Below are 13894 nucleotides of genomic sequence, written 5' to 3'. Positions count from 1 at the left end.
TTACTACTGTTTACCGGACTGTTTGCTGGACTGTTTACTGGCAGAAGATCTGTCCTGTGACCAAAGTCTGCTATGGGAGACTGGGGAATGATACCATCGTATCTTGTGAAGGCAAGATACAAGTTGGCGTCTCCATACTCCCTCTTATCTGCTGGCAAGGCCAGGGAGATAGGAACAAAAGGAGTTCGTACTGAGATCCAAAAGCCAGAAGCTGTCATTCCAAAAGGCTGACTCAACCACTCTGGACTTATAAATAAGTTTGTGCTGCCATCGCAATTATCATAGTTATCATCGTTGTTGTCGCGGTGGTCACTGTCCTCGTCAACACAACAACACCCAACAGCCCACTTCTACTGAAGAGCAACGACCGAACCATGAACCATGCCGGACCCATGGTGGTGACTATCTCCTTCTTGCTTCCTATAGAGACTCCTTGCTCCTATTCCCTATCTTTTCTGCTGGCCTTCTTCCCTTCCCCATCATCCTAATTTGTATCTATGAAGACTCCTTGATTCTATTTTCTATCTTTTCTATTGCCTTTCTTCCCTTCCTCATTACCCCAATCTGTAATAGTATCCGTCCTCCCCTTTCTTCATCTCCCTTATTAACATTTGTAATAAACTGGTCGGACCAACATTTGAACCGTTGTTTCCTAATCTCACGCCAGGTATATATATTTTAAAGAACCTCCTCTCCCTCCTATAAATTGGAGTGAGACACCATGTCAGATGCCATTCAGTCAGACTGACCATCCACTGTCATCTGTTGCACAGCAACAAAATAATGGAATATTTGTGGGAAGGCTCAACCTCTACTGCCAAACCACCAACATCCACTTCCCTAATGGGTCAATACAATAAAATAGGAGGCATTACTTTCAGAGCAGCCCTTGTTACATGTGTTTCTAAAGTTGAGGACCTGGGCAAAATTCTGTCTAGATATCATTAATCTGGATATCCCTGAACTTGGAGACTCTGTAAACTTTCTGGACTATCTGTGTCTGTGCTATCTTACCGTCAGAGTAAAAATGCTTCCTGATGTTCAGACAGAACCTCTTGTATTTTAGTTTGTCCTTATTGCCTCTTGTTCTCTCACTGAGTACCACTCAGAAGATCCTGGCTCCATCTGGTTTACATCCACTCTTTCAGATATGTATATACATTGATGAGATTCCACCTGTAGGCCAAACAGTCCCAGCTCTGTTGAATGGCACCAGGCAGATAGGTTAATGAGCTTTCTTCTTAATAAGCCTTCACACTACATGCTGCAAAGCACTGTGAAGGTTGATGGGTATTGACACATGATATATAGATCAATTCATAACATATACATATGTTCTGTATCCTTTTTTAAAAGAAAACTGCAAAGTTTGAAAGTTGAATGTTTTTACTCTTGAATTCAAGTTAGTTTCTGCGGAAAGAAAAAAAGAAGTTGTGGCTGAATCAGATATTGTTGAGCATGAAATCATACAGTATGAAATGTCACTTTAGATCTGCTGTCCCTAGCTTTTTCTGTCCCATCCCAAAATCTTGCTTACCTCCAACCTATTGGCCTTTTTGTGGCAGGAGAGTTGGAGGCACAGCTTTCTGACGTTGTGCCAGCACTACTCAGCCATAGCCGAAACACTGGTGCAAAATAGCCACAGGTAAAAAGCACAGCACTGTATGGATGGTTTTCTGGAAGTTAACTCCATCCCAGACAAACTGAATACATTTTTGCAAACCAGTTTTGGTCCTCTAAAATGCTGGATTTTCAGAAAAACAAAGCATGTTTGTGACAGTAAATAAATAAATAAAAGAAGAAAAAGTCATGCATAGTAACTGATCATTTCTTCAGAATATTTGGAAGAATGTTATTTGTTGGTTAACAAATTTGAGGAATAATATTGGTATTAACTGAAGAATAGATAACTGCATGCAGTTGATTTAGTGATAAAAAGCTGAAAGTAGCCTATTGCATATATTACTAATGTCTCAAAGATGCATTGCTTTTAATTAAAGGAAGAATTGAAATAAGAAAATGGTCCACATGACTTTCTGCTAGTGCTTATTACAGGAGTTACTTGAACTTCCTTGCCGCTTGGGAGGAAAACAGAGCTTTTTGGTTTGTTTGTTTTTTCCAAGCTGCAGATAGGAATGCCCTACATGCTAAAGTTATCTCAAGTTCTGTTTGCTTCAGTAGAGTAGCAGTTTGTCATTATTTCATCTTTGCAATATTTTATGTTCCATTTTGAAAATACTTTTTTTTTTTTTGTCTCTTGCTTCTTCCTAATAAATTATTTACTGTGCTTCATTCTGTTGCTGGCAGGGAAGAAACTATAGCAAAAGAAGTGTATATATTCCTTCCCACATCTTAGGGTATGTATGCATGCAGACACATACATGCATGCACAGAAACATTCTGAAACAATTGAAATGACAGACTTGTTATTCTGAACTGTATTCCTTTATATGTATGTGCTCACACCCTATTACTCAATTGGCAAGACAGTTCTTTTACTGTTCCTCTCTACTGTCTAAGTATTTTTTTGAGCTGCTTTGAGCAGGTCATTTGACTTCCATTCCTATGCTTTGCCTCTGATGAATTTTATATATGGTACGAATCTCTACGTCTGCTTTTGGTTTTCTTGTCATATATTTACTTGTTTCTAATATTTTCCTTAGTAGTGACTATAGATGGTGAGTAAAGAGTTCTTCCATTAGAATGTAAGTTTTTGCTGAGCTTGCTCCTTGCCTTTGTCAATTAGGATATTTTTTTACCAGCTCTAAGTTTCTACAATATCCATAAAATATCATGTGCAGAACTGTGCCAATGACCTGAAGATAGTATTTCAATTAACAGTGCTAGCAGGTGCTTCTTTTCTACTTGCAATCTGACAACAGATCTTTGTACATACTCTGGACCATTAATTTCATTTCAGATAATTATTCCATCAAGAGTTGTGTGAGATTTGACAAAAAAAGTTGTTTCATAACTCAGAACATCTGTTACATGATCAGCCTGTTCAGTCTTTAAAGCCCAGGGAAATGTGGTGTTTGCTGAAATAACAGGTTATGAATTTAATACATACTGGGGCCTTGAATCGTAAGAAATGCAAGTTGGACAAGTGATACTACAGGACCTGTTCTTCTAGATAATTCAGTATTTCTAGATATTTCAGATAATTTCTTCAGGTTGGAAGTCCTCCTTAAAAATAATGCATAACATTAATGTACATATGGACATTCATATGTATACTGATGTCACTCAAAGGATGATGGAAAACCTATGAGGAAGTAGCTGAAAACTGAATTATGTAATCCACATGTGAACTTCCGTCATCTCTCCCTCTATCTCTCCTCTCCACACCAGGAAATTTGGAATTCAGGAAGTAGAAAGAAATAAGGACATGAAGTATCCCAATACTTCTATGTACATAAATCAAGAAGTGGTGTGAGTTGTGTGTACGTGTTGCTAAGGCTGAAATTCTCTGAGTATTCGTAATCAAGGCATGTGGAAGGAACTTTTTTCTACAAATAAATTACCCTTTTCTCTAATCATGTGTTCATTTCAGTTCTCAAATAGAGAAGAATGCCAGTACTTTAAACTAGTGTTAACGATAAGTTTGTAAAATATTTATTTAAAGCAAATTAGAACTCTTGATTATAAACAATGAATTATTGTCAGTTATGGTGACAGGACTTCCAAGATACTAAAATCTGAGAAGCAGTAACACTTCTTATAGGAAAACCTTATCAAAACTAGAGAAAGTATGAAAAAGACAGGACACAATGTAAGTTGTGCTTACATATGGGTATCTCTGCACAGAAAATTCAAGGAAACAATTTGTTTTATGTTTGTTCACTTCATGTGAATGTGTTTCCTGTGAAATATTATGTTTGTACTAAAAATTATAACTATCTTTTAGTTAGGTGAAAATATCTGATGGTTAACTCAAGTGTGTAAAAATGCAGTAAAATTGATTCAGTGCAAATGCTTTTGCAGCTGAACTGGAAAACATAACCATTTAGGTAGAATCAAATGATATTTTTCCTCACCGTAGCAAAATCCTATATGCTACATTATTTTGAATAAAATATTTCTTGCTGTCATTGTTATTCCTTATAATCATTGTTATGTTTATTATATAACCTGAAATGAGTAACATTCAATGAGTTGTGAGTTGCAAAGTTCTTGGAAGGTGTTAGTTATTCTAGGGGAGTAGATTTTTTAGTGCAATAATTAGGAGAATATGCCATAGTACTGACAGAAGAAACTGTCTTGATTGAAGAAAGTTAGCATTTTCAAAAAATGCTTGTGTTATATTTTTATTCATGAACTGCCCTTAATAAAATAATAGAGCTGCCTTAATATAATCTGTCTCCCATAGAGTTACAGCCTGTTTTTGTAACACAATTGGAGAACTAATGATGGTTTTCTATTAATACATCTTTAAGTAAATTGAAAGAGAGAAGAAATAATTAGTGTGAAGATAACCTCTTCCAGTTAGTCTAAACAATGAACATTTTTAATAATAAGGACGGGAGCATGGTTTTAGTTTTCATGTGAAGTTCCTAAACTCAGGGCTTAGAAAGATTGTTTTCACTGTCATTGTGTAGGAAATGTATCCAACATAGAACTGCTCCAAGCAATATGGGTTGTGTGCTTCAATACGGTACAAACTTTTATAAAATATATTCCCAAGGGATAGTGACTTTGCCAAAATGGATGGGAAATACAGCTTAAATTCCCTCTTTTAAGTCCGTTTGCCTTTCCGGTTAGTGCATATGCATCATCATACAGTTCTGAGATGTGTCCAGGTAGGTTGTCATCTTTTGAAGACAGTGGAGATCCTTTGTTTGAACAACAAAATAGCTAAACATTCATTAAATGCACTAATCAGAAAAGCTTCACAAGGCATCTTATCTTATCTTGACTCTGGGGGGGGGAGGGTGGTGGTGGGGAGGGAAGGGGGCTCTGTATGTTCCAAACCTAGACTGATGTTCATCAAAAATATGTTTCTTTGGCACTGTAAGATGACGTAGGAGTCATTGCTAGTGACAACGTCTGCAATAGAAAAAGCTCTGAAATTAGAGCTATTTTATAAATATTAATATATAAATGAAATTAAAAAACAATAATTTAGCATAACACTTACAAGGATGACTTCTGGGGTTGTGTTAAGCCAAGAAGTTTTCATTGTTAACAGTCATGTATTAATTTGGACACTACGTTTAAGTTTCTTATTTTCCATCTCTCAGGAGCATCAGACTTACTTTGAAAGATCCATCATTATTTTTCCTGCTGCAAATTCTATTCTGCTAATATTCTTTTGCTTTCTTACAACTGCATTATTGTCTACTACTATCTGATACTTTACTGTAATGTATGTTTTTGAATTTTTTGTTTGTAATAGCTGGTAATATTTTTTGTATTTTATTATTTTAGCTACACTGAAGGAACTCATATCCCAGACTATGGTGCGCTGGTCCCAAGAAGATCAGATTCAAGATCCAGAATTGGTTCGGATTATGTACACTCTCCTGCGTAGGCAATATGATAGCATTGGTGAGCTACTTCAAGCTCTGAGGAAAGCATACACTATTAGTGCTGCCTCTGTGAAGGATACCATTAATCTGCTTGCTGCACTGGGCCAAATTCGCTCACTTCTCAGTGTCAGAATGGGAAAAGAAGAGGAACTCCTAATGATTAATGGATTAGGGTATGCAATTAACATCATTTTATTTTTGAATAATACTTTCTATTATACTGGTAAATCCAGCCACTTTAGATCCTGGATGAAAATTATTGCTGTAATGAAATGCTGATGTGTATTAGACTTTTTTAGTATGGCTCCAACTGATCTCACTATCAGTATGAACTGTGTCAAACTTCTTTTCTGTGAACCAAAGTATCTCCTCACCTAAAGAAACTGGACTGTTTTTACAGCAGTGAAGCCCAGTGAGTATTTTTGTTGTTGTTGATGTTTAGTAGAAAAACATGCTTTAGCAGATCTAGGGTAAACAGGTGACTTATGTCGTCATTGGTGTCAATACCACACTAAATTAAAGCTCACGTTATTTTTTCACATATAAGCGAATAGATTTGCTGCTATCTTTGTAGGTGGCAAGTTTTTACAAGCAGCTAGGCAGAAACAGCAAGGCTGTTTCTGTTTTCCTTTCAAAGATCTGAAATGTTTCAAGCTGGTTAGAATGGTATCAATGGTAACTCAAAGTACTTGAACACAGAAGACTACTTATTTTATCCCTTATAGCTTCAGAGTTGTAAGACTTTGCCTTTATGTAATCCCTGCTGTAGTATGAGAATATTTTTCTCCATTCATGTTATGAAACTATTCTTCTGAAGTAGTAGTAGTTTTGTGCATGCCTAGTACTCCTCTTATGTGAAAAAATTGCAAGATTAGGACACTCATGTTGGAAGTAAATATACATATATATATACATACATATATCACAGAAAAATGAATTGCCTAAAATTAAAATAGAGTATTTAAAAAGAAAATGATTGTTGTAAGATTATCTAAGAACTATATTCGTCTTTCATCAGGAACACTGAACAGTTTCTCTCCTTTGTAACGGTTGTAAGGAACTGGCACTACTCTTACTATTTCGCTGTAGAAATTGCAGGCTTCTTTTTTGTAAAAATTGAAAATAATAGTCTCTTCAGTTGAATTGGGCAATACATAGAAACAGCTTATTAATTAGTATGTGACAGTATTACTTAATTTGTCCCTGTTGCTGAGTTTGTAAAATTACTGAGATTTCTAATGGGATTAACGATAACTTTCATCTAAACTGGGCATGTCTGTAGCCCCCATTACCTGAGTTAAATGTTATGGTTCTGTTTCCTTTACCAGTTATCTATGTTCATTTAAAAAGTAAGCATGATTTTTTGTTCTTTGCAGTTCATATTCCCATGAAAACACATAAATTGTGTTCTGGATTATTAAACAAAAGTACAGAATTCCAGAATATGTTAGAAGGAGAATGTACAGAATGAAATTGTTAAAATATTCCTATTTAAAAGAACTCTTATTTCATTTTACATCTTTTCTCAGATAGTCTTAATTTCAGAGATGTTGATGAAAGATGTTTAACTGCTAACCTTGAAAAATAAGTCTCTTTAGTATCTTCTGCTTTATGGTCTGAGAAAATGAATTAAGCAGCGTTTCTGCAGAGGCAAGATTGGATTTGGATTTATTGATCCCCATTCTCTACTTACAACATAATAGAATATATTCTTTTCCACTTAGATCATAACAGAATATATTTTTTCTTTAAACAGAACAGGTGGTAAGAGGAATTTAAAGATGAAATGGAGAGGAAAAGAGGAAAGAAATGCCATTTTTAAATAATAAAAAAGTTTAGATTGTTATTATATAGAATTTGTGAAAGAGAAATGACAGCATATTTTAATGTTAATTATTTGTCAGATGATTTTGTTTTATACTGAAATCTGAGAATTTAAAATCCCGTTACTACTATGAGCGCATATTTCTAAAATCTCTAATAAATGAAAATAGTATTTCTTAAAGATGTTGCCTTTTCTCCCACTTTAGAGATATAATGAACAACAAGGTTTTTTATCAGCATCCTAACTTAATGAGAGTCTTGGGCATGCATGAGACAGTTATGGATGTGATGGTGAATGTGCTTGGAGGAGATAAATCTCAGGTAATTTCACTGTAATTATATTGTTAGTTTTGCATCTTTAACCTTTGCAAAGGTATAAAAGGATGTTAAAGAGGATGCATCCAAAGATAAATATATCTCCTCTATATGACTGATATTGCTTGTCCAGTTTTAACGATTCTTAATTAACATAAGGAATTGAAAAGTTCTTAAAATTAAGAATACATGTCCAGTGTTCTATGAATTATTATTTTTTTAGTAAAAGGTTATAGGTATTTTGTTTAATAGTACCTTAAAAGGTTTTATTGTTATTTTAAATTAAATATATAAGTTAGGTTCATACATGGGAGGCCTAAGTCTGCCAGGAAAACATCTTCAGCTTAGATCAAGTGTTGTTAACAGTAAACTGCATGCTTAGTTAACTTACGCCAACTTTATTTTGAATACTCAATTTCAATTTATTGAACTGAACTATAATTTGCAAAGCTGTGCTTAGTATTATGTTTGAATATCTGTATGTTTGTTTAAAGGTACAGTGGCATAACTGAACATTCCTCCAGCTACCTGAGGAAAGTTAGAAGTGAAGTGGGTTTATAATTTTTATTCTCATTTGTGCCTGGTGTTTTAATGTTAATCCATCCCTTCCAAAAAGGCAATTGTCCTCTGCTCCCACTGCTGGTTTTTGTGGGGGGTTTTTTTTTGTTTTTGTTTTTTTGTTTTTTTGCCAGGTCAGGCAAGCTACAATTAGTTATTGTCTGGTTAATAGTTTTCTAATTTATAGATGTCACAACCTTCTGTTTTTGCTGTAGTGTTTGTACATGAAATCAGAAGTGACAAAAAATACCCACCAAAACTGCACCACAGTGCCTTCCAGTTCTATGTGAGAATGTTATCATAAAGAATTTTTATAATGCAAATCTACTTAAATATTTCACAGAATTTACTGTAATATTTTTATGAGCAATGCAGATCTGAAAAAAATTAGTAACTTGGTTGGTAACGGCTTTTAACTTTTCTGGCCATCCAGAATATCTTATTTTCTGTACCTGTCTCTATGAAGTGTGTGGGGAATCCAGAAACATTGCTCATTGATCTGGAACTGTTACAATTCACTGCTTCTCTAGAGGAACAGTTAGAAGGTAAAAATTTGTCTGTCCAAACAGAAGGAAACTCATGCCAGGCTTCCTTCCAACTGTGATATTAATAAATGAGTTAGAAACATCTGAAGTCTGTGGAATATGGTGTAGCTGAAGGTATCTCGGTAACTTAGAAATACTTTGATAGTATCCACTTACAGACCCCCAGAAAGGTACTTTGTTGATGAAAAAACACAAGCAAACTTTCCATTTCTACATCTCAGTTAAGTTTTAGTGGATAAAAGCCTAAAACAGTTATTTTAAAGACTGCGTTTTTGTTCTCAGAATTTTGGAACCATAATGTTGATTTCTGATGTTGGTTCTTCATTCAGTTTCAAGCAATGCTCCTTCTGACACTCAGAATTACTTCAAAATCTTTTCTTTTATATTAGAAAAATTTTAAACTATGTTTTTGTTCAGATGACCTTCAATAATAAGCAATTTCTAAAATATTTTTCTTACATTCATTCTGCTTACTGTAATTCTCTAAATAAAGTTGTCACACACTCTATATCCCTGTAAATTATGGATGTGGAAGCATTGTTGAATGTCTTCATGAGGGAATAAATAATTTTCATTCATTTTCATCTATCATGTTTAAAAATAGAAATGCTACTTGTACATAATAGCACCTTCATGAGTGAAATAGCCATATGGGACATAGATTATCAAAAAGACCTGTGTAAAAATAAAACTGCGGTTAATCAAATCAACTCCACAGAAGTTATCTGAATGGATATTGCATATCATACAGCTTTTAATTGTGTAACCGGTTTTCCCCAGAAACCTGTTGTCTCAAGTGAAAAGGCTTTACTTAGAATGAGAATTGTGTTGTAAAAGAGGCATTATTTATTATGTTTTCTATAATAAAATATAAATAATGTTATTTATTGTTGCAAGGTATAAACTGAAGGAGACATGACAATCACAGGAAGAATACACACTATATTCTGTTTCAGAAGTTTAGCTATCATCTTAGATATTGGAGAATATAATGTATGCTGTAGAATATTATAGATTACTTGGATAGATGATAGAAACAAAGAAAGAAAGAAATAGAATTTTTTCCTGTTTTTGTCTAAAGGGTGCTGGTCAGGTTATTACAAAAATAATCCTTCTTGGTGATCATGGATTTTCTCCCTGATATTGTGAATATCTTTAGGATGCAAATCTGCACCTGAGGTTGACACTTTAAGTGCTATATATTGGTAATTTTAATAGATCTGGTAGGAAAACCTTAAAACAACCATCAAAAAAGCATTGTACATTGAAGATGTTAATCTATATTATCAAGGCCTATTCATTGAGCAACATAGAAGAAAGTAGTAATAGTAATAGTAGACATATTTTTTGTAAGGACTCTGTATTCTTACTGTAATGAGTATGGGAGGATAAACTAAGGTTTTCAAATGTTTTATTCTGCTGTGATCTAGTATTTGGTGACTGAGCTTGTTGCTATAATACCATTTTGTATAGCCGTGTTCACTAGTTTGCAGATTGCTTTTGAGAGAGTTGAGAAATAAGTCTCAGTTTTTTCTTTCTGATATGTTCTCCATAGTTCCTTGCAAAATGATTTTCCAACGTTTTAAACCTAAGGGTCTAATGAACACAAAGCTTAAAAGGAAATGCAGATCCTTTCTTGAATTAGAACAAAAGCAACTGTCGTTTGCCTATCACCTTGGTAACTTTGCTATGCTTTCCTTGTTAAGGATGTGGGAAGAAAAATTAGAACAGATTGGTAATTAACATTTTTCACTGCTTTGTCAACATTCTTCTTCAGCAGATCGCTTTTCCTAAGATGGTGGCAAGCTGTTGTCGATTCCTGTGCTACTTCTGTCGCATTAGTCGTCAAAACCAAAAAGCCATGTTTGAGCATCTCAGTTACTTACTGGAAAACAGCAGTGTTGGGTTGGGTATGTCACATAGCTGTAATAGTTAAAACCAAGACAAGGAGTAACTGTGTAATTTGTATAGCAATTTGAAGTGTGTGATGAAGCCTTGCACTTTTTACTTTCTTCACTGTTTTCCTTTCATCTTTGTGTTTCTGAATTATAATAGAAACCGAGTAGCCTTAACACAGAACGATTTAGGACCAAATCTACATTTGTTCCGTTTGGTATAACTATCATTGGAAATCTAAGATTAAATTAACTGTGTTTGATGCTGATCTATTTCATCTGGGCAATAAATATAAACGCCTTTTTTGCTGTTGATGTTCCCCTTCTCCTCTAAAATTTATTCCACTAATATGAATTTCTTATTTTTATTTTGGAATGGATATTTGATTGGGTGTTTGATTTTTGATGTGTATGCACTAGCTCAAGGAAAATTCTCTTGGCTATGTAGATAGTTATGTTAGTAAAGTATAGTAAGACAAGATAGCATGTGATTTTACAATGTTTTGTCTATTCATACTGTTATTTCTAAGACCATATTTTCCCATATTGAACACCAAAAATGGAAAAGAATTAGTGAAATAAAACAGGTAACATTGCAGTTTGAAGGTGACTCTTTTACTTGAATATAGATATATTAAAAAATATCGAACTGATAGGGTTATGCAGCTTCTGAGAGTTACAGAGCTGAAATGTTATTTGGCTAAAGAAACTTGTATAAAATTGTTTATAGTTTGCCGTGTTGCTAATAATGATTTCTTTATCTGCATTTAAAAATAATATAGTTCTGTATGTTTGTGGATGTGCATGTCAAGACAGGAAAGGATTTCAGCATTTACTGTAACATTATTGAAAGCTAACCATGTTCTTGATTGAAGAACAGCTGTACATACAACATGCTATTAATATGTTTAGATTCCAGTATGATTGCTGCCCTCTGCTGCATGACTTCGATTACTGCAAACTGAATGATTTATTTATTTATTTGTTTGTTTAACGTTCTTCTGCAGCATTTCCTTCAATGAGAGGTTCGACACCACTAGATGTTGCAGCAGCCTCTGTAATGGACAACAATGAGCTTGCACTAGCACTGGAAGAACCAGATCTTGATAAAGCAAGTGATCACTCTGACCTACTTTTTCAATAGTGTACTTGTAGCAGAAGGAAAGGGCTAGATTGATCACAGTAGTAGTATTTGAATATGATCTTTTCTTGCTCTAGATATGTACTGTCTTAAGGTAATATTTATTGAACAATGTTTTTTGTGCTTTGGCTTTACACTTAGTGGGAATCACAGTAAAAGAGAAAAAGAAGATGTTTTCCTGTCTTGTGTATCCTTTCAGTATTGTTATCACATAGAAAAGATAACAAGAAAAAAAGGCATGAAAAAGGAGAAGTGCATGTCAAGAAACATAGTTTGAAGGGAGGAACAAATTCAGATAAAATAAGAAGAGGTAAAGAAGAAAACTGGACTCATAGCCTAAATAAATCATAGAGATTGATAGGGATGGAGGTAATATCTCAGAGAACAAAAGAGCAGATATATGAAGAAGGAAAGTAGAGGGTATTAGTTTTAGCTGCATTGGCAGTGGTTAGGAGAAAAGAGAAATATTAGGAGAATAGGGATGAAAAAAGAATGATGGGTACAAGGGTACTAAAATAGGATACATGCTAATGCATCAGTGGGAAACAGGAACCAGAAAACTGTATTTAATATGATAGCAGAGCATCCAGAAAACCTTTGTGGAATATGGCAAAATCCCATGATGAAGGTAGAATTGAGCGAAGGTATCTGGGTTGTGATATATTTAGTCAGCAGTATATGCAGTGGGAGAGGCAAAAATTGGTAAGAGTAAATAAAAGGACGTATGATGGGGATAGCTTGGAAAAGGCAATGACAGGAATATGAATGAAAAGAATGTGAGAGCACAGGAGATATCTTAATTAGATAAAGGCAGTATTGAGAATAATTCTCAATTTTGTATCATCTGCAAACTTCACAAGGGTGCAATCTGTTGTATCGTTAATAAAGATGTTAAGCAATTTTGATCCTGGGATACACCATTAGTGACTGTTAGAATATCACCAGTGCCCCTTGTATTTTCATGGAAAGTAATATTGGGCAAGTCACTGAATTACCAATTTCAAAATCTACTTGAGAATTAAAATCATGTTCATATGTTATCCTTTACGTATTTTAAATAAAATGAATATCACATCTATGCTGTTACCTCCAAGTTTCCTTTTAAATGGTTGAGAAAACATTTTATTCATGTTTAAGAAATTCAGTTTACCACATTTCTTGTTTTTCAAAAATGTGTCTTGTTAGAAGATATTCTTCTTGCTAAGAAATGCTGCATTGGGAATTTACATATTAACAAAATGTTATGGTTCTCCACACATGGAGAACTGCTTAATGATAATTATCAATCTTCTGGAAGAAAAAAAAAGAAAGCATATCTGTTAGAATTGGTGTTAGTATACTAAGTAAGCTTCTGATGCAACATTTACTTTGCTACTGTAACAAGTTAGTCATACGTAGCTATAAATGTGATTTTGTAGTTGTTGAATAGTGTTTTAACTGTTCCTCTTTAATGTGAAAAAATCTGAATTCTTTATTTTATTCTACTTTACGCATTCCAAATTAATTTTTTTTTCATATTGTTGTATTAAGTTACAAAAGTTTTGGAAATGAAATGTTTGACTTCTAGTTTATACCATCCTCAAAAGCAATGACTAGAAACTAAGACTGACACAGTATTGAGCTCTAATGGTTGTTTATCAAATGAAACAGCTATTACATTAAAGCCCTATTATTTAAATAAAAAATCATGCAATAATTTTAGAAAATAATTTCTGCATGGATGAGTAAATGACTGCTTCTGTATTGTAGGTTGTTACATACCTGGCGGGTTGTGGCCTGCAGAGTTGTCCAGTATTGCTAGCTAAAGGATATCCAGACATCGGGTGGAATCCAATAGAGGGTGAACGTTACCTGTCATTCCTAAGATTTGCAGTTTTTGTAAACAGTAAGTAAAATCTCTTGAGAATCCATTTAAAAAAATTTTTTATTTACTTTTCTATCCATAAAAATATATTAACAGACAGAGAGAGGTTAATGCATATCATTGTTGTTACAAACATTTTTTTTTTTTTGCTTTCAGAAATAAAAATACATACGTATGTATTGTATTATATATAATTTTATGATGTGTATATATAAAATAACATA

At 33.9% G+C, this 13894-nt stretch overlaps 1 protein-coding gene across 6 annotated transcripts in view; it reads left to right on the top strand.

The window, feature by feature from the left end:
• The window catches only part of RYR3 (ryanodine receptor 3), a 184748-nt gene that overhangs the window by 92941 nt on the left and 77913 nt on the right, over window positions 1–13894 (top strand). For 4 of the 6 annotated variants that reach the window (XM_015287303.4, XM_040700714.2, XM_040700713.2 and 1 more), the window contains exons 39-43: window positions 5428–5701; window positions 7559–7673; window positions 10548–10680; window positions 11673–11776; window positions 13556–13691. In XM_015287303.4, the coding sequence (XP_015142789.2) occupies window positions 5428–5701; window positions 7559–7673; window positions 10548–10680; window positions 11673–11776; window positions 13556–13691 (762 nt within the window). The remainder of the gene's footprint in view (window positions 1–5427; window positions 5702–7558; window positions 7674–10547; window positions 10681–11672; window positions 11777–13555; window positions 13692–13894) is intronic. The other 2 variants (XM_015287302.4, NM_206874.3) reach the window with 1 other exon arrangement.

The sequence above is a fragment of the Gallus gallus genome, chromosome 5 (genome assembly GCF_016699485.2).
Source record: "Gallus gallus isolate bGalGal1 chromosome 5, bGalGal1.mat.broiler.GRCg7b, whole genome shotgun sequence".
NCBI lineage: Eukaryota > Metazoa > Chordata > Aves > Galliformes > Phasianidae > Gallus > Gallus gallus.
Note: the sequence above shows the minus strand (reverse complement) of the source record. Positions and strands in the feature narration are given on the sequence as shown.